This window comes from Mustela nivalis (assembly GCF_964662115.1).
Source record: "Mustela nivalis genome assembly, chromosome: 3".
Classification (NCBI taxonomy): Eukaryota; Metazoa; Chordata; class Mammalia; order Carnivora; family Mustelidae; genus Mustela; species Mustela nivalis.
The window spans coordinates 8,922,905-8,946,079 of record NC_139022.1 but is presented as its reverse complement, the minus strand read 5'-3'; the positions used below and the strand labels follow the sequence as shown (position 1 = coordinate 8,946,079).

Below are 23,175 nucleotides of genomic sequence, written 5' to 3'. Positions count from 1 at the left end.
TAGCCGCCCCCACCCACGAGACGTCCTCATTGTCTCCATCCTGCATTACTGGAAACACTTCCAGAGAACGTGCCGGGCACATGGCCTGCCATGTCCTATCCAACCTCACGTCCTCCCTTCCACAGAGTGTCCCCCTGGCCTTCTCCCTCCTCCTCGCAGCCTCAGGTACCAAGGACTCCGCAAAAGGAGCAGCTACTTCCTCTGAGGGGATTTCCGGCTATGAAAGGCCTGGTGTCCCCAAGCCTTGCCCCTGGCTCTGGACACAAGGAAGGGAGAAGAGAGAACAGAACCACCCAGGATGGCTGCAAACTTACACAGTGACAGGCACAGGACGAGCGGGTCCTGCGGCCTCCCTCCATCAGAGGCTCGGGCAGCCCCTGGCTGCACCGCAGCCAGGGATGCAGTGGACACCTCACATCTTCCTCGTCTTCTGGCAGCGTGATGTGCACCCAAGGTAAGAACGTAAGGTTCAGCTGGGCCCACGTGCACTGCCACATGCACTCTGGGAACTCAGCTGCACTCAGGATCTGAGTGGCTGACCGCCGCAACATCTCCAAGTGGGTGCTGTGATCGGGAGCCAGTGTTGGGTGCCCCTGGCCCTCCCACACCCGCCTGCAGCAAGCGGGGCCCCATGAGCTTTAGAACCGATTCCGGACGCACTGGCCCACTCGAGAGGAGGGTCTCCCAGCATCTGAGTGCGATGTCCCCATGCAGACCCCACGGGTGGCAAGTGATGCTCAAACCCTCACAGGGAGGCCCACTGACTGCAGTGACGGCTGGTGCAGCAGCCAGGAGAGAAGCCGGAGGCCCAGGATCGTCCCACCCCAAACATGCGTGTCTTAGGGAGCGGGCAGTCTTCTATGGCTGAGCCCACGGCCTTACGGTCACAGATGCAAAGCCGGATGAGCCCAGTGCTGTTGGGGACTAAGTCCTCTCCCTGACACATCAGTGTGTGGATTTCCTGCCTCTGGTTTGTAGGGTGGCCTCCTCGTAAAGGGAACCCCACAGTCATGACAACGAGGACTAAAACACCTAGTCCTGATGCTTCCTGTCGATACACATTCGACCATGTGAGTGATACACCTGCTGTCCCAAGAAGGGGTGTCCTGTCTTCTCCCCGCGATCACTAAGATGCAGAGGAAGGGCCACCGAGTGTGCCTTAACATGATGGATGCCCCGGTGATGGTGGGTTACTCCCTTGCGCTGTCTGCAGAGAACAGTCTGTGGCAGCCTTGCCCATCAGGAGTGCAGGCGTGCTGTCCCTGGAGCCCTGCAGAGGGAAGTGGGTGCTTTCCACACACACGACACACGGCTTGGCGGAGACGCACAGCCCCTCACTCCTCCCTCTCATGACCCTGTCCCTGGCGAAACACATGGAACAGGACGGTCGCTAGGACCTTGTCAACCAGGCAGGCATGCTCAATGTTGAAAGATCCATTTCTCTCTGGAACAAGTGTCTGCACACGGAATTACGAGGCCAGACATCCACAGGGCTTTCCCCTTAAAGCTGGGAGTCGCTTACCCCGGCTCTCTGAACTTCCATGAAGGTAGCTCTTTGGAAAGACCTCTCCCATGCAGCAGCTCAGTCGCCAGCTCCATGCTGAAGAGGCGACTCTAGCTGTGGCTGACCTGGATGCTGAAGCAGAAGGGCCCCAGGTCATCGCGGCCAAAGTCCGTGGGTAGCCAGCGGTCCTCTGCAAGCCACAACTGGAAAACAGAGCTGGTGGCGTGTTAGCATGGGACGGGGATTCCCATGAAGGGCTGGGCCCCACGCTGTGCATGTCCCAGAGCTACCAGCCCACGGGAGACTGCTATGACTTCTGTGACCCCAGCGGCTGCACCTGAGGGCATGTGCAGGAACAGGATGTCCTCTGACAGAGCTCCTGGGGAAATGGGCCCCAGGTAACCCTGATTTTGAGCAAATTATGGCCAAAAGAACCTTTCGCTTAAAATTCTAGTAACCACGGCTTCTGCTTCAGTGTTTCCTCAAAAGGTCTGTAGGTTCTTTATGGAACTTACGAGACAGGCAGGAGACCTCTGTGCTGCGGTTCAGCGCCAAACCACTGAGCAATGAAAACGGCACAGGTGCCACCCCATGTCCCCATGACCCCCCAGGGCCCCACAGGCACTCCAACTGCCTAGTTCGGTCCTGAGTGACAGGCCTCTGTGCACACTTTGGAGGCCACAGGGCCAGGACCCTCACTTGGGATTGTCCAGTGTTAACCCAGTGGCCCTGACCACATAGAATGAATGCTTTAAAAACCCCTTCAACAGCAAAGGTCAGATTTCCTTACACCACACACAAAAATAGACTCAAAATGGACAAAAGACCTCAATGTTAGACAGGAATCCGTCCAAATCCTTGAGAAGAACACAGGCAGCAACCTCCTGGACCTCAGCTGCAATAATTTCTTCCTAGAAACATTGCCAAAGACAAGGGAAGCAAAGGAAAAAATGAACTCTTGGGACTTTATCAAGATCATAAGCTTTTGCATGGGGCACCTGGGTGGCTCATTGGGTTAAAGCCTCTGCCTTTGGCTCAGGTCATGATCCCAGGGTCCTGGGATCGAGCTCCACATTGGGCTCTCTGCTCAGCAGGGAGTCTGCTTCCCCCTCTCTTTCTGCCTGCCTCTCTGCCTACTTGTGATCTCTCTGTCAAATAAATAAATAAAATCTTTAAAAAAAAAAAAAGGTTTGCATAGCAAAGGAAATGGTCATCAAAACCAAAAGACAACCAACAGAATGGGAGAAGATATTTGCAAACGACATATCAGAGAAAGGGCTAGTGTCCAAAATCTATAAAAAACATATCAGTGTCATTATCAAAGAATCCAATCAAGAAATGGGCAGAGGACATGAACAGACATTTCTGCAAAGAAGACATCCAGATGGCCAACAGACACATGAAAAGTGCTCCACATCGCTGGGCATCAGGGAAATACAAATCAAAACCACAATGAGATCCCACCTCACAACAGTCAGAATGGCTAAAATCAACAAGTCAGGAAATGACAGATGAGGATGACAGGTGAGGATGCGGAGAAAGGGGAACCCTCCTACACTGGTGGTGGGAATGCAAGCTGGTGCAACCATTCTGGAAAACAGCATGGAGGTTCCTCAAAAAGTTGAAAACAGAGCTAACCTATGACCCAGTCGCACTACTGGGTATTGACCCTAAAGATACAAACATAGTGATCTGAAGAGGCATGTGCATGACAATGTTCATAGCAGCAACGTCCACAATAGCCAAACTATGGAAAGAACCTAGATGTCCATCAACAGATGAATGGTTAAAGAAGATGTGATATATATATATATATAGATAGATAGATAGATATAGATATAGATATAGATATAGATATATACAATGGAATACTATGCAGCCATCAAAAGAAATTAAATCTTGTCATTTACGACAACGTGGATGGAACTAGAGGGTATTATGCTGAGTGAAATAAGTCAATCGGAGAAAGACAATTATCATATGATCTCCCTGATATGAGGAAGTGGAGATGCAATGTGGGGGGGGTGGTTGAGGGTTAGGAAAAGAATAAATGAAACAAGATGGGATGGGGAGGGATACAAAGCATAAGAGATTCTTGATCTCACAAAACAAACTGAGGGTTGCCGGGGGTTTGGGGGGTAGGAAGAGGGAGGCTGGGGGATGGACACTGGGGAGGGTATGTGCTATGGTGAGTGCTGTGAATTGTATAAGACTGATAATTTACAGACCTGTATCCCTGGGGCAAATAACACATTACATGTTAATAAAATACATATATTTTTTAAACAGTGAAGATCAGAGCAGTGACCCTGTGTCTGCCATGGGCTGTGGCATCTGCTCTCCTTTTCTGAGTCCTTTACCGACACAGTGAAGCCATGGGTGACTGCTGGCCACATGGGCCTCACAGACTTTGTGCGCAGAGCTGTGGGCAGTGGGTGGCCCAACTGTATCTGCCCTCCTGCCCCTTGCAGCCCACTCACACATGCATGTCTGCACACATACACACATGTCCGCACACATACATGCGCACACACGTGCTTTTGCCCTGAAGTGGCCACCCAGACCCTGGAGCTCCTCTGCGAGGACTCCACCAAGACTGCCTTGTCCCATAAAGGGGATGCCAGGTGGCCTGTGGGCCTGTGATGTCACCGCCATTCAGGTGTGACAGCAGGAATGACCCGAGCTGGCCTGGTGTGATTCTGAAACACTTTGAACGAGGTCCAGTCCAGCGAGACACACCCCATTTACACATATGCTCAACGCTGATTCCCCAAATCTGTGGGAACATGGTCATTGGCCAAATGCTTCTTACACTTTCTGGGTGTGGGTTTGCAGGTAAAGGTGATGGCTGATGTGTGCAGCGGGGCTCGTGGGCTCTGGGGTGCCCCTGGCCTCCCGCAGGCCTGGTGGACGTCTCTGCAGGACTCCCTCTGTGCTGTCCCTGTTGCTGGCCCCCGACACGCTGATTCCCGCACGCGGTCAGATGCCTCCCGCCTCCCCAGCGTGTGTGCGTGTGTGCGTGTGTGCATGTGTGTTCCTCATTCTAAATGAGTCCTGCAACAGAGACTGCCCCTGGATTTTGGAGCCCCACCCCCGGTCCTTCACATCAGCCTGCGAACACAGAAACCCCTTAATAAAGAAAATGACACGTCGTAAACCAGGACTAGTGAGCTGCTTTCAGAGACTCTGTCTCTAAGTACTGAGTGTGACCGTCAGGCTGATGACCAAGGGAGACCCCTCAGGAAGCATCTGCCCAGCAAGGCGGCCAGGGGGTGGTCAGTCACGTCCTCTCCCGTCACTGGAATAACTGGAGGTCCTCTGGTGTTTTCAGTTTGGGACCGTCACATCCTGAAACTTTGTGCTGCGACCACGAGCTGCAACCTCGGCTGTTCACTTCCCTCTGAACCCGTTCCTGAACTTCCAGATGCAGACGTCAGGAAGGGCTGCGCAGGTGGTCAGTAAAGCATAAGACATGCACGTCCTCAGCTCACGCCAGGTCACCATGCACCAGCACGAGAGCATGCGCCCTTAAGGCAACACAGAGCGGTGCGACCATCGCATGAGCTAAGACTGAGCTCCTGTTAAATGCTCTCCCCCACATAGTGATTTGTCGCTTTTGAATTACTCGTTTAGAGCAGTTCTGGGGAATGAGGTCACTTTCCAGGGAGTCACATGTTTATAACTCAAAGCAGTGAGCTGAGCTCTGTATTAGGAAAAGACAGGAGGAATTAAAAAATAGCTTCTGAACAACCTGGGACATCCCGCAACAGAACACAGAATGGCTTCAGAGCTGTCTTTACTTTCTGTCACCCCAGTACGCAGCCGCACAGCAAATGATGCGCTGTCAACAGAGTGGGCGTGTGCACAGAGCTCCATGGTAGCTCATTCCTGGTGCTTCCCTGCAGCTCCTGTCTGAATCAGTCACCCGGTCAGTGTGGGGTGGGGGCTCCTCTGACACAGCCCCGGCTCCCCTGCCAGGATCCGGGCCCAGCCTTCTATCTGCGGGGCACTAGACAGCCTAAGTATAGATCCCATGGAGATGCAAATCTGTGGCCACTTCCACAGCCTGGGACTGTGTTTCTCAGGGACCTAGAGCCTTCTTCCCTGGGAAGGCAAACATCAGGGACAGAGGTGCCCCAGCCTTCAGGCCTTCCTGCCAGGCAGGAGCCCCATGTTTTGGGGTTTGCTCCCACTTGCAAAACCATAGTCTATGGAAAGACAGAGACAGCTCACTTTTATGCTGGGTCCCCTAGTTGGCCCAGGGTCCCTCTGCTGACCCCCAAGCCCACCCCACTCTTAGAGACCCTCTGCCCTTTGCAGCAATGCAGCTGAGCCAACGGCACAGTCATCCCTAGTCATCCCTCCACTGAGGACCCCCTTCCCTGGGAATCCAACTCCAGAAACCCACTGCTCCACAGGTTTCTGGAGAGCAAGTTAGAGAGATTCCTGAATGCAATGTTTCCAACCGGTGAGACAGAGCAGCCTAGAAAAGCAGCTGGAGGCTGAGCGAACCTGGGTCCCATCCAGCCTCCGGTGAGGCTGCAGGCAGCTACCCCGTGCCTCTGAGCTTGGAGCCGTGGGTGATACTGAGGCTGAGCTCAGACGTAAAGGGGGAGTTCAGCCCTCCCGGGAGGCCCCCTACAGAAACCTTACTGTCCACGTCCTTGACCAAACAGTCAAGTGAACTTCAGGGATGGATGGTTTTAACTGGGATATTCTCACGTCGAGCGGAGACACCTGGGGGTTTCCTGCAGGATGGTCATTGCCATCCGGCGGCACCTGTACTAGGTGCCCTCCGGGAGCTGGGCGCGGTTTGGGTGTCTTCTGCACCCAAGCTGACTGAGGCAACTTTCTCATCCATTTTCTGATGAGAGCTGAACTAGGGAACAACAATTCTAAGCATCAGTAGAAGTAACTTTTAGGGAGAAGAAAGTCAGAAACGATGTTGCAACGACAACATGTATTTCCCAGACCACATCCTAATGGCTGTCCTGGGGGACAGTCGTTACAGCTCTGTGCCCTGCATCCCTTCCCAGGGCAGCCATCGTCTTCAGTCTTCGAGAGAGAACTAACAGCACATGGACGACTTTAAGTCGAGGCATGAGGAGGGTTTTCCACAGTGACGGAAGGTGCGCGCAAAAGGGAGATCCTATTTTGTGAGCAGTTACTTAACACTTCCAAACATGCCCCATGACCTACCGAACGCAGCCTCCTTGTAAAAACCGTTCATTCTACAAAACTGTCTTCACTGTCACTGCCGGGCCCCGGGGCTGCCTGACCTGGTGCCATGGCTGGGCTCCTGGCTAACGTCATGGTTTCATGATCACTTCCTAACGTGCAGTGCCAAGAGCCTTCCTGCCATCTCACTGGGCGTCCCACGGGGTGGGAGAAGAAGCGACTGTCTGGTGTTTTAGGAGGAACATCCACACAGAGGGCTGACCCCCGGCACCAATGCCACACCTCCAGCGTGCGGAAAGCCACAGGCAAGATGACAAAGAGGTTGACGTGGGACCGTGAGCCACCTTTTTCAAAAAAGGAAAAGGACTCTAGATCTTTCTATGAAATTCTTTTTTTGGGTACTGACAGATGAAAGTCTGCACATGACCTGCCCTGAGAACAGCTTCCACATAATGTCAATTTTTTACCATTTTTTCATAGTATCCTGGGAATATGTTTCCCATGTGCATTACTGTTACAGGCAGCCTAAAATCCCAGATTCAAATTTAAAAGTCTTTTCGAGGATATTTAAGGAGGCAAACCAAAACTTAAAACATAAAATTTTCATTCAAAACTTCTAATTTTTGATTAATGACTTTTCAAGGTCCAATTATCAGACAAAACACACTAAAAATTGCACGGGGTATGGTTTTAATTTTCAACTTAGACAGAGACGTCCTACTTGGATTTGCATGCACTGACCCGAAAGGGACACAGGTGCTTTCTATGCAGGGGACACTGCCCTCCTGCATGGGGACACAGGACAAATCCTCTGGCCTCACAGCGAGTAGCTCAGACTTCAGGGCTCTGCCTCCCTCACCGCTGAGTCGAAGCTCTCCTTCTAGGCCGCTGCTGCTGGAAGAGCTCTGTCCTTGCCAGCTACTTGCCCAGAACGAAGGAAAGCGGCAACTGGCAGGACACAGCTCCCAAACTCACGTCCCTGACTACACAGTCAAGACCTGCTGTTGGTCTTTCCAGAGGAAGCGTGGAGACAGCCTTCATCCACAGTGTGTATGACCCCCAACCCCGACAGCTCACTGAAGCCCACAGACATTGCACTCTGCACACCAGCCTCATCAGCAGCACAGTCTGGCCAACAGCAATATGCCCCTGACGTGCTGCGGCCAACACGGTATGGTCTCGTCCTGCACGTGCACATCCACGTATCACATATACGATATCATGCATGCCATGTGTCATGTTACATACATGCTCAGTGCCCTGCTATCACCAACACAACGCAGCAGGAATGAAGGTTTGTCTCTGATGCAGCGCGCCACCTGGCTGGGATCAGAGAGCTGCCCCCCGCAAGGCCCTGAGCCCCCCAGTCCAGCTGACCACAGGCTGAAATCCCAACCCCTCTGTGAGCAATGGAGACAGACGGTGCCTGACCCAGTGATGAGAGAATGTCCCACACACCCACGTGTCTGCGTTGTCCGTCTCCCAGCAGTGGAGCACAAATACAGAGGCGGCTGTCCCTCCTCAGAACTTCCATGAGCAAATAATTGTGCAAATGCATTCCAGATACTGTGGAAAGGTAGGTACGTGCAAAGGCACCATTTGAAGAGGAAACACATGGAGGAGGTATAAGTAAATACAATTACGGTCACCACTGGCATCACAACTAATTCATATTCTCACGGTTGTGCTGGTGTGTCAGTACAACACTCCTGATCCTTAGGGTTCCGTCTTACTTAATATCCGATGACTCACAGGGGTCTGTTACTGCAATAAAATGGTGTTGATTTACAAGATCTTGTCCAGCCAGGATGGCTGCTGGGCACGCACAACTGGGCAGGGACTCAGCTGCATGGTAACATGGTAACATCGCCACGGAAGCCTAAGGAATGAAGACAGACGTCCGGGCAACATCTCACACCAGAAGGACTTCTGAGCTCTGATTTACAGCTCCTGCCAGGCGACTTCACATAGGACGAGACAGTCACGGGCAGTGCACTGGCCCCGACCGTAGCGCTAGCGCGTCCCAGCTCCCAGGACGCACAGGACGGGAAGGGACCTCAGACACGCCCAGGAGGCCATGCGGAGTGGGGACTTCACTCTGCCCAGAGTGACAGCACCACACTGAATTAACACAACCCTGCTGAAAGGATCGTACGACAGAGGGCCCTAGGATGGCTCCTGTTCCACAGATGATGGATGGAGGTGAAGAAACCACGTGAAACTCCAAGGGGTGGTCTCGGCCCCTCCAACTCCAGAGCAGGCACTTCACGCATGACCACGAACCATCCACGGCCCTCAGTCGTCCCCGCTGCTGCACGCTGCAAGCCGGCCTGACCTCAGCAGGGCCGCACCTGGCAGGCTGAGGGCAGGCTGCCTGCCCCTCTGCCCCCATGACGGGTGGTGAGCCCTGGGTTCTCCTTGAGCAGGGGCAGGAAGCCAGAGGCCCTGCCTCCCTGCCAGCCTAGACACAAGCCACAGCTGGAGCACACCGGGCCCCCCCGGCTGCCAGGGAAGTGGGGGGACTACGCCCCTCCAGGGGTCGTCTGCCCTTACCTGAGTGGGCTCAGTGACCAGCACATTCTTTCCCACGTGTCCCATCTCAGGTTCCCTGTCCCAACATTTTTGTGTAATTTAGTATTTTTTAAAGAATTCTCTCCCATTCTGAGATCTGCCAAGAGTGCACAGTGGGACAACTGTGTCTCCAAGGCATGTGCACCTTGGTGGAATCCATAGTCACCAGTTTTTGTCATATCCAATACGGCAACATGCGGGAACAGCAAGCACACTGAGTCCCACTGAGCGCTCACAGCCCTGACCCCCTGACCCAACCAGTCCCCCATGGGCCGGCCGAGCAGAAACCGAGAATGGATGCTGTTGCAATGGATTCATTACTTTGGAATTGTTCAACTCAACAGAATGATTCTGAAAGCTGGGATGCACATTATAGGTAACATGTTGCCCTTCCTTAGGCAATGAGTGCCTTCCCTCTAACAGGACTGGACTATTTGATTAGTCATTCAGGTCAGCCTAGGCCAGACTTGGATATGAAAGCTCAGGTTTATATCTGATATATTATAGACGATGGCAAAGACAATAATCAACCAAAGATTCTGGAACATATTACTGTACGTGGCGGTAACAAAACACCCTCTTCCCAGTACATGTGCACCTACACACTTGTGCACACTCTGTCCATCCACACATCTGTCCACCTATCCATCCACCACCCACCCATCCACTCACCCATCCATCCACCTCCTACCACCCACCCATACGCCCATATGCCTACCCATCCACCCACTCACCCACCTATCCATTTGTCCATCCATCCACCCATCCACCCACCCATCCATCCACCCATATGTCCATCATCCACCCACCCATCCATCCATCCATCTACCCAACACCCAGCCATCCACCTTGATGGACAGCAGGATGGCAGCTTTGAGGGTGGGGAATGGGAAGAGAGCTAAAGACTTTCAGGTTAACCTAATCTTTCAATGGACTTTTCAAACCCAAAAGCACATCTTATTTATATGACAGCATCTCGTGCACAGAGGGTACCTACCTTGTGAAGTTTAAATAGTACTTCACAGAGGTTGTAGGATTTTTCTGCTTGTGCCCAGTCTAATGTGCTCACCTGTGAGAATTATAAAATATACATATAAACCACAAGCATTTTCCTATTCCTAAAAGTTAATGAGATGAGATAAAGTCTTTATCTTTGGGAGTCACTTCAGCGTGCGAACCGCCGTGTCATGCACTATAAAGTTACTGCGCTTTTGTCCATTACACCTCAATAAAAATAGAAAAAATTGTAAAGTATACGTGTAACTAAACATGGTACTTCTGGCTGGATGAATGTAAACGTTCCCAGTGGCAGAGAGCCTTTACCTTAATTACATTCTCAGCTGCGAGCCGGATGGGAGGAATGCTAACCCTTGTACGTGGGTCATCTGTGCTCACCTCCGCTGGGGTGTGGCACACACGGGCAAGGCAGGAGCTCATCTGACACACACACTCAGGGACAGCTATAGAATTAAGAGGGTAACTAGTTTGCATGTGAGTGTGGGTGAGTCTGAGTGTTTGCCAGAGTGTGACCTGAAGTATGTGTGTCCTGTCCTGTGACTTAGGACTAACATCACTAGTCTGTTCCATTCAAGGAATAATAAAAGCTTTATCTTATCAATGTAACTGAACATGTTTATGATTGGCCTGACACTGCATTTTACAACTATTTTAACAATAATAATAATCAAATCACCTGATTTTTAAAATTTTTATAATTTTTTAAAATTTTTATTAACATATAATGTATTATTAGCCCCAGGGCTACAGTCTACACACTTCACAGCACTCACCACAGCACATACCCTTCCCAATGTCTATGACCCAACAATCCTCTCCCTACCCCCCTCCCCCACGCAAACAAAAACAGTTTGTTTTGTGAGATTAAGAGTCTCTTTATGGTTTGTCTCCCTCCTGATCCCATCTTGTTTCATTTTTTCCTTTCCTACCCCCTTAAGCCCCCACATTGCCTCTCAACTTCCTCATATCAGGGAGATCATATAATAATTGTCTTTCTCTGATTGACTTATTTTGCTCAGCATAATACCCTCTAGTTCCATCCACATTGTCGCAAATGGCAAGATTTCATTTCTTTTGATGGCTGCATAGTATTCCATTGTGTGTGTCTGTGTGTGTGTGTGTGTGTGTGTGTGTGTGTGTGTGTACCACATCTTCTTTATCCATTCATCTGTTGATGGACATCTAGGTTCTTTTCACAGTTTGGCTATTGGGGACATTGTTGCTATAAACAATCAGGTGCACACATCCGTTTGGATCACTGCACTTGTATCTTTAGGGTCAATACCCAGTAGTGAGATTGCTGGGTTGTAGGGTAGCTCTATTTTCAACTTTTTGAGGAACCTCCATACTGTTTTCCAGAGTGGCTGCGCCAGCTTGCATTCCCACCACCAGTGTAGGAGGGTTCCCAGGCATCCTCACCAGCATCTGACATTTCCTGACTGGTTAATTTTAGCCATTCTGACTGGTATGAGGTGATTTCTCATTGTGGTTTTGGTTTGTATTTCCCTGATGCCGAGTGATGTGGAACACTTTTCATGTGTCTGTTGGCCATCTGGATGTCTTCTTTGCAGAAATGTGTGTTCATATCTTCTTCCCATTTCTTGATGGATTGTTTGTTCTTTGGATGTTGAGTTTGATAAGTTCTTTATAGATTTGGATACTAGCCCTTTATCTGATATGTCATTTGCACATATCTTCTCCCATTCTACCAGTTGTCTTTTGGTTTTGTTAACTATTTCCTTTGCGGTGCAAAAGCTTTTGATCTTGATGAAATCCCAACAGCTCATTTTTGCCCTTGCTTCTCTTGCCTTTGGTGATGTTTCTGGGAAGACGTTGCTGTGGCTAAGGTCAAAGAGGTTGTTGCCTGTGTTCTCCTCAAGGATTTTGATGGATTCCTGTCTTACTTTGAGGTCCTTCATCAATTTTGAGTCTATTTACGTGTGTGGTGTAAGGAAATGGTCCAGTTTCATTCTTCTGCATGTGGCTGTCCAGTTTTTCCAACACCATTTCTTGAAGAGACTCTCTTTTTTCCATTGGACATTCTTGCTTTGTCGAAGATTGGTTGGCACTAGAGTTGAGGGAAATCACCTGATTTAAAAAAAAAATATTTTCTTTTTTTGGCAGAACGAGAGAGAGAGTGTGCACAAGCAGTGGGCAGTAGCAGGCAGAGGGAGAAGCAGACTCCCCATTGAGCAGGGAGCCCAATGTTCCTGGATCCCAGGAACCTGCGATCATGACTTGAGCGAAGGGCAGATGCTTCACTGGCTGACTACCAGGTGCCCCAAATCATCTTAAATTTGAGTACTGTTTTACAGCTGACAACTCATGTTTGCATGTATGACCTCTACATTAGAGTAATTCATGAGAAAATCTGAAATATTCAACAAATTTTGATTTTTACTGTTCACTTTGTAGTTACTTTCCAGCCATTACATATACAAATAAAAAATGAAACTGATCACAGTTCACAGTGTCTTTGAAATGTTCCAAGTATTCCATGTGCTGCATGGTGGCCTTCTTAAAATCGCTCTGCCAGATAAACACCGGAGGAAACCAGGCAACTGGGCACTCCACGCCCATCGCTTCAGGACGTTTCACTGGGCAGTTAATGGTATGAGGATCCAGGGACGTGCGGCCGCTTCACATTAACTGACCCAGAGTTAAGTCACTGTCCTGTGATTCAAAAAACGCAGAAGGTGAGACATGCAAGCGAGGTCAGTCAGAGTGATCGCTGGAAGGCGATGTGGGGTACAAGCTATAGGGTGAATGTGGACATGATTTTTAACTTTTCCAGTCACAACAATAGCACTTATTTTTGGAGTATTGTGAAAATGCAAGAAGAAATCCCTCATGAGCCTCCTCGCTGCTGTGACTTTGCACTGGGCAGGCCCACGTTGGTGCACGCAGGTTGGCCATCTTCGGGTTTTGCCCCGTGAATGCTTCTCTGATTCGGCAGAAGCACAAACACAAAGTGTTCCTAAGGTTCTGCTTGATGCAAACTCCCTCCAAAATATCCACGAGGCCCTCAGGGCTCTTTTCATTTTTCTTTGATTCCATTAACTAATTTAAATAACTCTGGAAACTGTGTGGCTGTGCTGGCACTAAACCCAGCCACCCCACTGGGGGGCACTGGAGGGCAAGCTGGCAGGAAGCAGAGCAGTGTGATGAGTCACCCTGGCTTTACCCCACCCCTGGGATCACCTCCCAGAGCCCAAGAGACCCGGGCCAGCCCCCACTGCTGGCTTCTGCTTCCCAGCCCCAGACACCTGCAGCCTGGAGAGGTGGAAGAACTTCCCCTGCCCCATCTCTCTCCCAGCCTCTGTCCTTCTTCCCCCTCTTGCTTCAGTGTCTCATCTGCCCTGTCCGGATGGTGGTAGATGCCCTCTTTCAGCTCTTCCCAGATTACCTGCTAGAGAACCTCTTCTGAGAATGTACTCAAGTTTTCGGACCTGAAGTGTGGAGACACAGGCTGGGTGAGTGTGGTCAGGCCATCCGAGCAAAACCGCTGCCCCCAGGAGGAAGGATGGGTAAGTGGGGACCTGAGATGCAGGGACAGCGGCAGTCACTGGTCAGGGACATTTGCCTCCACTGGAGTGATGGGGTCTCACTCCACAGGGTGATGGCCCGCAGCCCCTCCTCTCCCGGAGAGCCCTTGTTTACACAGTGTCTCTCGAGCCGCCGCCCCCCACACCCCGCTCTGCTCAAACCTCTGCCCACGTCTCGCGTCCCACATCTGGCACCAGACTCCTCCTGAGGGGACGCGGGGCACTTCTAAGTGCCATGCTGGATCCAGGGCCTGGAAAGCCGAACCTCCCTCAGTTCAGCATCATTAACACAGAGATCTGCCCACGAGGCCCATCCTTGCAGCTTTTAGATGCATTTTAAGAATGTGCGGGTCAGAAACACACTGACCCCGTGTCCCTCAGGAGCCCATTTGACAGACGTCACTGGTTGTGCAAGGTTCAGATGAGAAAACCAGTGTACGTACACGTAAAGATTAGACTAGATGCTTCTAACTCCTCTCCTGTGTATCAAATAAATACCCACAATGAAATCGGGACAGTGGGATAAAGAGGTACCGGGACGCTTCCCCGTCACCGACTCCAGCAGGACAAGGGTCTCTAGCTGGAAGCCTGGAAGGACTGGGGATGCACAGACGGGGCTCTCTTGGCTGGCAGGAGTCTCTGGGAGGCTGGGATTAATTTCACATGCACCTTGCTGGGTTACAAGTGGTGAATGCCAGCTGTACACCTCCCCTTGGGGAGCAAACACAACTTGGGAGAAGCACCATAGAAAGACACCTAATGCGCTTACCCCAGTTTCCACAGCTGCTGCCAAGGCCCTTTCCTGGGCAAGCCCACTGGGTGCAGGACCCCAGGTCCCACAGAGGTCTGGCTGGTGACCATGGCTACAGGTGAAGTGGACAGCGGCACCATGGAACCCACTGCATGGAGCTAGGACAGCCAGGCCCTCCCCAGAGTCAGCGCTGGGGGTCCACCACCCACCACACCGGGGTCCCTGGCTAGAGCATCTGTGTCAGATTCCCCGGTGCAGTCACCTCACCTGCACTCAAGGGCCGTGCCAGCCTGTCAGACGTTCCCTCTGCGGCTTGAATTTGAACACATACAAGTTCTGCAGAGGCTGGCAGGAATGGACACTGGCTGGACAGGAGAAGAGCCGTGCGGTCTCTGTGGAGCCATTCTCCAGGCCAGCAGAAGCCGGACTTGCCTCCGTCACCTAGTCTAACCGACACAGTGTGCTGGGGTGCTAGCAGACCAGAGAGGGCGGTGACCTGCCTAAGATCACACAGCGTTATCCCCACATCCTGGACCCGATCCCAGTCTGTTGGAAGAGAGTACATAAGCCTGTCGCCCGGCTCCCCAGCCAGTGCGGCCACAGAGAAGGGCCCCACGGTAGGTACGGAGTCAGCAGAGACCATGAGCAAGCAGGAAGACTGGGTGAGCCTGAGACACAGTGAGCCCTGGCGGGGGGATGGAGCAGCAGGTGCACCCACAGGGAGCAAGCTTGCAGGTCAGGTCCCGACTTGCACCAGGGCTGATTGTCCCGTCCCCGCCACTGAGTATGGGATACGCCAGGTCACATTTGTGCAGGGCTGGCTGGGGCAGGCCAAGCCGTGTGAGCACTCTGCACGTGTGCATTTCCTCTTGGGCCACAAACACCATCTGAGCCCAGGAGCGGCCACCCGTCCACCCAGGTCTCTGGACGTGCCATCGAGTTCAGTTCCTCTCACCGCAGAGATCTGCACAAACTCTGGCAGAGAACCTGGATGGACCAGCTGCACCCGAGAGATGGCTCTGCTCAGCTCTCCCTCCATGGAGATGGTGGGGCGTGTCACAGCATCCCCACTCAGACAGGTGGAGGCTCAGAGACCCCACACCTCCAGCCACACAGCACGGCCATGCATGGGTGAGGGACAGCGTGGTAGATGTCCAAGTGTGCGCCCTCCATGAAACTTTAGAGAAACCAGTAACTGAACATGGCTGGAAATGACATCATCTTTAACTAGAAACTGCTCTTCCTTAGAAGACAGGAGGCCATGGGCGCTGTCCCGGGCAGAGGCACTTCCCACAGCTTGGGATGCTGGACACAAAAGTGACTGCTGACAGCAATTACGCTGGGACAACTCTGTGATCAGGAGGGCCACACTGTTTGAACCATGGGCACCTTGGGGCTCTCCGACCCAGCTGTGCCTGGAGATACCAGGGTGCCAAGATCAGTGGTCAGTCCCGGGGCCCTCAGGAAGTGGGAGGAGAAATGTCACAGAAAACCTCAATGATCCCCAGGGAAAAACTGGGAGCAAGAGGGGTTGTGCCCTGGACATGAGCCTTGCAAGGGCTGCCTCCAGGCTCATGCTAAACCAGGTGGAGGGGAGGCTGAGACCCGTCCTCCCACCCAGCATAGGGCTGAGCCTGCCCCGAGTCTCCCTTTGTCACAGGGGCCTGTGAGTATCTCCATTAGGACACGGACAGACGGCCCCTCTCCAGGGTTCGCCAGCCCACGCCCTCTCCCCGCAGATGTCTGCTTCTGCTAAGCCCAAGGTAAGCTCCACGGTTAGTGTTTCTGTGTGTCTGTGTTAGGGCTCAAGTTCTCTCCTGCTGCGTGTTTCTCAGGCAAAATCACGTAATATCACATCTGCAACAAATGTTTAAAAAAATAAGTACATTTGTTTTGAGGAAAATTCTTGGATTTTTTTTTTTTTTTGATTTAGGTAAGTCTTTAACCTCAGTAAAGCCACAGCACTGGCTGATTAAAACACATGCAACCTGGTGGTGTCCTGCTTGTTCCAGACACAGAAGGAGAGTGTCAGGTACGCAGGGAGGACTGGTGGCCTGTGAGGTCGTTATTAGGGAACTCGCTACTGAATTTCTAGTGCCCACCAGATGCTAGAGTCACACTTGGTGCCAACCTTCAGGGAGTCTGGGACATGGGAATTCTCTGTACTATATGTTCAGCTTTTGACAAATCTATAATTATTCCAAACTTAAAACCTTATTAAAAAGCTGTATTTATCACTGAAAACCTACACTACCGTCTTGATGCCTGAAGGGAAAACATGATCATGTCCTTTCATAATTTTTTATTTTTAAAACCACTTCCTGAGACATGACTGACATCCAAGTGCTAGGTTCACAGCGGTGCTCCACAAGTCAGCATGGGTGAGCCCCCGACACCAGCCCCTGCTTGCCCCACCACACGCCCCTCCAGCCCAGACTGTAGGACCATGACAGCTGGTGGGGAGGTGAAATGTGGAGTCTTACCAACAGCAGCCAGGACACGGATGCGAAGTATAGGTCCCCTGACCACGGGCAGATGAGCAGGTGCAGCGCACACGGATGATGGGGATGGCGCCCCAGCCTTCATAGGGAGGAGACACTTTGGTTTACTTCTGGTGGCAGAAAGCACCACCCACTCTGTGGGCAGCTGGCATCTGGGTTCCGCACACCAGGGCCAGCAGGTCTGGCTGTTCTAAGTTCCAGAAGCTGCTTTAGCCCCATAGAGGGCAGGGCACACACGTTCTATCTGGTCCTTCTGGCACCACAGGGTTGGTGATAGCTTGACAGTGTGATCATGAACTCTGGAAATTCGCCTTAGGCTTATGGGGTAGGCTTATAATGAGACATGGGAGACGTGAAGGACAGAGTAACCTCCTGAGTCTAATCTTCGGAGCAGTAACTCAGAGTACGTGAAGAGGAGGGTTTAGTTCTGTTTTGTGTCTGATGCTCGGAGAATGGCCTTCTGCAACCCCTGCCTCCCCGTTGGCTGGCATGTGAGCAGGGGAGCAGGGGACCGGCCCCTCCGTGTCTGCCCTCCTGTGGACACACGTCCCACCCACTTCTCGCAGCAGCCCTGGGCGTCTTGGACAGAAGAGCGTCCTTACGGGAGGAGAGCTGAACACGTGGAGGCACAAGCCTTTCAGGGCCAGGAGCCTGGATTGGAAGGTGTGACAGGAGCTGGTGCCTTCGAGTCTCTCGCTGACCCATCCCATATGCACAACCTGCAGAGGGAAACCCTTGAAATTAAACCCAAGCTGTAGCGAGCGTGCATTGGGGCTAGAAGGGACAGACCGTGGGCACGCTCAGAAGCAGCGGGTTTCCTATTGCCCAAACCAGGGTGACGGATATGAGCGTCTGTGGGGGCCCTGTGGGTCCCCAGGGGCCAGTAGCATCTCTGGGAGCATCAGCGCTCTCTGGGTCCCCCGGCTACAGTAGTGTTGTGCCCTCTGTGGGTGTTTAAAAACACTGCATTAAATTACACTCTGTTTGGGGCTCGGATTGCCAACTTGTCTATGAGGTTGTGACTTCTAGGCCCCCCCGTCACTGCAGCAAACACAGAGTTGGCCTGAGTGGAAAAACTGATTTTCTTTACACCAGCTGTAACAAATCACAACAGCGTTCGAAACGTCAATGAAACAGTAATATGGCTGACGCATTGGGGGCAGGATTCCAAACAAATGTCAGTCCCTGTGTCTGACCCGGAAACGTAATGCTGCGGTATGGCAGGGAGGAAGGCTTCAAACGACTTGCTCAGTACACCTGACCTCAGAGCTGCCTCAAGGTGGGGGCGCGGCGGGGCAAGCACAGTGCTACAGGGATTGCCTGGCCCAGGCTCAGGGGGCCGTCCCCTCTGCTGCGGTTTGCGGAATAAACCCTGACAACTCTCACTTCCACTCCTGGCGAAAGAGGGCCTGGGTCAGGGTGCCAGATGGAATTTTACAGAAAGAAATTATATAAAAATCAGATCATTCACAATTGGGAACGTCTATAAACTGCACATGAACTTTAAGACATTCCGTGTGTAATTTAATTCTCTCTAGGTCGATTAGCAAAGAGATACATCATAGCTTAGATATTGCTGGAAATGTTCCCTGCATTATGAATCTTTTTTAGGTATACGCAGTTCATAAATAATTTTAAGGTCAGCTAATTTTATCTTTTACATTATGAATTTTCCGATGGCTTATTACATGTCCCAAGAAACGTATATTATGACTTCATGAACACCTCCCTGGTGACATCATCATAATTAAATTCAGAGGGCATAACCATTATAATAAGTGAGATGTTTTCATTTATCTTTTCAGATGCCCTTTCTATAGGAAAGTCTTCCTTTATCACTTGACTGAGTCAGATGATTACCAAAGTGCCCATCAGATAACGCCGTACAGCTTGACCTTTACACAGAACAAGACCGCACACCTCAGATTTAGTTTCTTTTGGATTTGGTGAGGAAGACATGCATGTTTCCCTTGAATTCAGATTTCCCAGATGAAATTTAGTTCGGAAATACACAGGAGGACCTGCTACCTTTGCAGGGAACAGGGGTTCCAGTGTGCAGGGGACAATTTCAAATACATGCCCGTCCTCTCAGGCTGCCTGTCATCCCAGAAGGACAGGCGTCTGCTCAGATGGTGAAGGACACAGTTATCTTACTCACTAAACACAAGAATCTAAAAAAAAAAAAAATCTATACTCCAGGCCTTTTGTATGATCTTCTAATCCTATTTTATATTTGTTTTTTGCGAATTTCAAAGGTTCCCAAATACATAATATTTTTTCAAATATTTATTCAAATATTATGCCTTTGCTAATTACCAATATGAGAAACGAACTGTTTAGAATGAGAAAAGCATGGCTTCTCATTCTTGAAAGGCCCAGTGTCACAAATATGAACTCCTACAGTACACACAGAATGTTCAGTTTTAGGGAAAATGTGAGCTAGTCCTTTACCATAGAGCCCAGTGAGATACGGCAGGCACAGTTCTTCCATAAGCCTGTGCAGTAACTCTCATTTCTAATATTCCTCTCCAAATACACTAATTTGAGCCCCTGAGGGGAAAAAAAAAACATTTAAATCAAAACCACACTGAGATACCACCTTACACCAGTCAGAATGGCCAAAATCAACGACACAGGAAACAACATGTGTTGGAGAGGATGTGAAGAAAGGGGAACCCTCTTACATTGCTGGTGGGAATGCAAGTTGGTGCAGTTACTTTGGAAAACAGTGTGGAGATTCCTCAACAAATTAAAAATAGAGCTTCCCTATGAACCTGACATTGCACTACTGGGTATTTGCCCCAAAGATACAGATGGAGTGAAAAGAAGGGCCATCCATACCCCAATGTTCATAGCAGCAATGGGCACAGTCACCGACCTGTGGAAAGAGCCAAGAAGCCCTTCAACGGACGAATGGATAAGGAAGATGTGGCCCATATACACTATGGAGTATTATGCCTCCATCAGAAAGGACGAATACCCAACTTTTGTAGCAACATGGACGGGACTAGAGGAGTTTATGCTGAGTGAAATAAGTCAAGCAGAGAGAGTCAATATGGTTTCACTTATTTGTGGAGCATAAGAAATAGCACAGAGGACATTAGGAGAAGAAAGGGAAAAATGGATTAGGAGAAATTGGAGAGGGAGACAAACCATGAGAGACTGTGGACTCTGAGAAACAAACTGAGGGTTTTGGAGGGGAGGGTGTGGGAGGTTGGGTGAGGCTGGTGGGGAGTATTGTGGAAGGCACAGAGTGCATGGAGTCCTGGGTAGGGTGTGTAAACAATGGATTTTGGAACATGAAAAATAAAATAAAATAAAGATGCTAAAAGAAAAAAAAATTTCAAGTTAGAAAAAAGTCTCTACCTGCTATAGGTCTTTTACTTTATGGATGAAAAAATGACATCTCAGATGTTAGTCTGGCCAAATTATGCCACCAGGAAAGGCATTACTTGGGATCAGAACGCAGACAGGCGGACATGACACGGTCATGGTTTAATGTGTGGCAAAACTTCACTGAGATAACGTGAGATCAAGGTTACCCCCTGGCCTCGGGGTCTCCGAGCCCTAATTACTTCATGTTCTCAGTATTTGGAGTTCTGTTTTTTTGAACCCCATTTCCCAACTCTCTGATGACTCAAACTGAAACAGAACAGGCTTTGGTTTCCAGACCAGATCCCAACTGACACTGGGAAAGCCCGAGGCGTCTTCCACGTAAGGGAAGATGCAGCCCCGTGGCTGTGTTCTAATTCTCTAGTCAACCTTCTGTGATTAGGGAAGAAATGCTCAGGAAAGTGGTTCTGGATGTAAATTTTATTTCTTGTAACATTTTTCTAAATTTATGATCAGCCCCTCCCTATGCATTTACAGACCCGGCGACCGGGGAGCAGGAGCCCCAAATCAGGAGTCATTCACCAGCGGCTGGCCCTGCTCAGAGAAGGAATGAGCTGTGGACCCCCACGAGGCAGCCCGCCGGAAGCTTCGGTCCGTGCAGGGAAGCTGCCTGCCGGGGAGGGGGGGGGTTCTCCCGCCCATCCTCAGTGACATCTGTTGGCCAATGTGCTCCTCAGGGCAAAGCTGTCCTGGTGGGGATGCTGTCTAGGAGTGTTACATGGTGCTTAAGGTTCTAGATATACAGGTTTGTCTCCAAGTAAAACGCCTCCCAGCTTACACGGTCTCACCTACACGATTGTTTAACCTCGTTTCCTCAGAAAACACAGCTGCTGAGAGTTCAGTCATAACCTGACAGAGGACCAGAGTGATTCCTCCTACTCGAGGCTAGGGACACTGACCTCTACCCAAATCCCCAAATCGAGCCTCTGAGCCAGGAGAAGCTACTTTGGGAGACTGGTCGTTAGATTGACAAGAACGCAGGACCTACCTGGTCAGGGGGAACAGCACCAATTCGCCATCCACATCTGCAGAGAGAGGGACGATGGGGTCAGTAGGACAAGACACTGATGAGGTGATTTCCACCTGTCGGATCAGCAACTGATCTTAATTAGCAGCAGGACTCGTCCTCGGGAACAAGTTCTTCTATGAAGCATTTCTTCCCTAAAAACCAAACCGTGTACAGCTGCAATGCTCACAGCGAAGAAAAAACCCACAACTAATACTTATTCTTTCTAACCATCAGCATTTTGTGTGAGTGAAGTCATGGACCAGTGATGCCTAGATTTCAACATCTGAAGAAAATGGGGAGAAGTCCCTGCATCTCACACATCATGCGTGTCCTTCGCGTCGCTCTCCAGAAACCTTGCGAAGTAGCAGTGTTTGTGTGGCCGCTGAGCATGCAGGCCAGAGCGTGGCTCCAGACCACCCGGCAGCTTCCTTCCCTGGGCTCTGGCCGCCAGCGAGAAGGTGTGACACCGCACTGACCACAGGGGCTCCCGTGCTCTCGCTGTGGGGCAGGGGGACAGGTGGTAGGGTGGGGGACTGGCAGACAGGGCAGGGAATGGGTAGCAAGGTGGGAACGGGCAGTAGGGTTGGGGCAGCTGGTGGAGTGGGGGACACAAACACAGTCCCTGGGCAGGTCACCTGGGAAGCAACTGATCAAAGGTCACTGTGGCCACGAGCAAGTCCTTCCGGGAGCCTACAGCTCCCTGCCAGTACACGGTGGTTCCGGGGGGAACTTACTCTTACTTTGACCCTGACTCCCAGCCGGTTGTGTTTTTTATTTCAAAACATCGAACAGATCACCCAAGGAGACGGGACAGGTTCTCCGTCCTGGAAGCTTGCACTGGGAATCGGGGAAGTAATCTTGGTCGGGGAGGTCTTGTCCTCATACGCTACGGGGCGTCTGCCTTCCATTGCGTTAGGCTCCCCACGTTACGGCCCCACACCAGGGAACACATCCATGCTGTTACATGTACGTGAAAGGGTCTGTGCTTGTGCATGGGTCAAAGGAGGGAGAGAAAGGGATGGGGAGGGCACCCACAGGTCTGATCGGACCCAGACTCTCCCTCAGGAGATATCTGGAGGACTTAATTTTGAACTTATTTTAGTCAAAGATGTGCTATGTTGAAAAAAGTATGTACTTCCTTGTTTAATCATAAAATCAGTCATTTTAGGGCTAATCATAAATAACAAAAAATATCCATCATTTTTGTGGATTAAGTGCAAAAGCAGAAAGTCCAGAAGCCAGCTCACTCTCTGCAAGGTCAGGTCACAGATGTTTGCAGACACCGCTCTCAGCCAGTCGGTGCTGTCCCGGGCCATAGGAAACTGCAGGACGCCCGTGATGACCCCGTCCAGAGCCAGCACCTTGAACATACCGGACCTGCGGGAAGAGGGGGCCGTGCTGTGACACCGGCCCGAGAGCCTCCCCACTGCCCAGAGCCCCACGGGGAGACGGTCCCCACAGTAAGTTCAGAACTTGGAAATCTGTCACTAACAGTTCTTTCTAATTCACTAAAAATTAGGAGAGCCAATTTGTGTAGGAGACTATCACTCGTCCAGGGATTTTGGAATCCTTGCTCTACAGAGTCCTCAGCGATACTTCTTTCTGAGGCCACTTATTGAGGCATTTGAAGCTCTTGACAAAGTCAGACATCATCGTTACCCAACACTGACACTATTTTATGACAGGCACACATTTCTGGTTTACAG

General features: G+C 50.9%; 1 protein-coding gene across 1 annotated transcript in view; it reads right to left on the bottom strand.

The window, feature by feature from the left end:
* The window catches only part of LOC309861890 (gamma-2-syntrophin-like), a gene marked incomplete at its 5' end in the record, with an annotated part of 131,702 nt that overhangs the window by 30,916 nt on the left and 77,611 nt on the right, over positions 1 to 23,175 (bottom strand). The window contains 6 exon segments of the mRNA XM_082725200.1: positions 1,630 to 1,707; positions 10,251 to 10,322; positions 17,475 to 17,786; positions 21,449 to 21,455; positions 21,457 to 21,485; positions 22,717 to 22,846. Of these exon segments, the coding sequence (XP_082581326.1) occupies positions 1,630 to 1,707; positions 10,251 to 10,322; positions 17,475 to 17,786; positions 21,449 to 21,455; positions 21,457 to 21,485; positions 22,717 to 22,846 (628 nt within the window).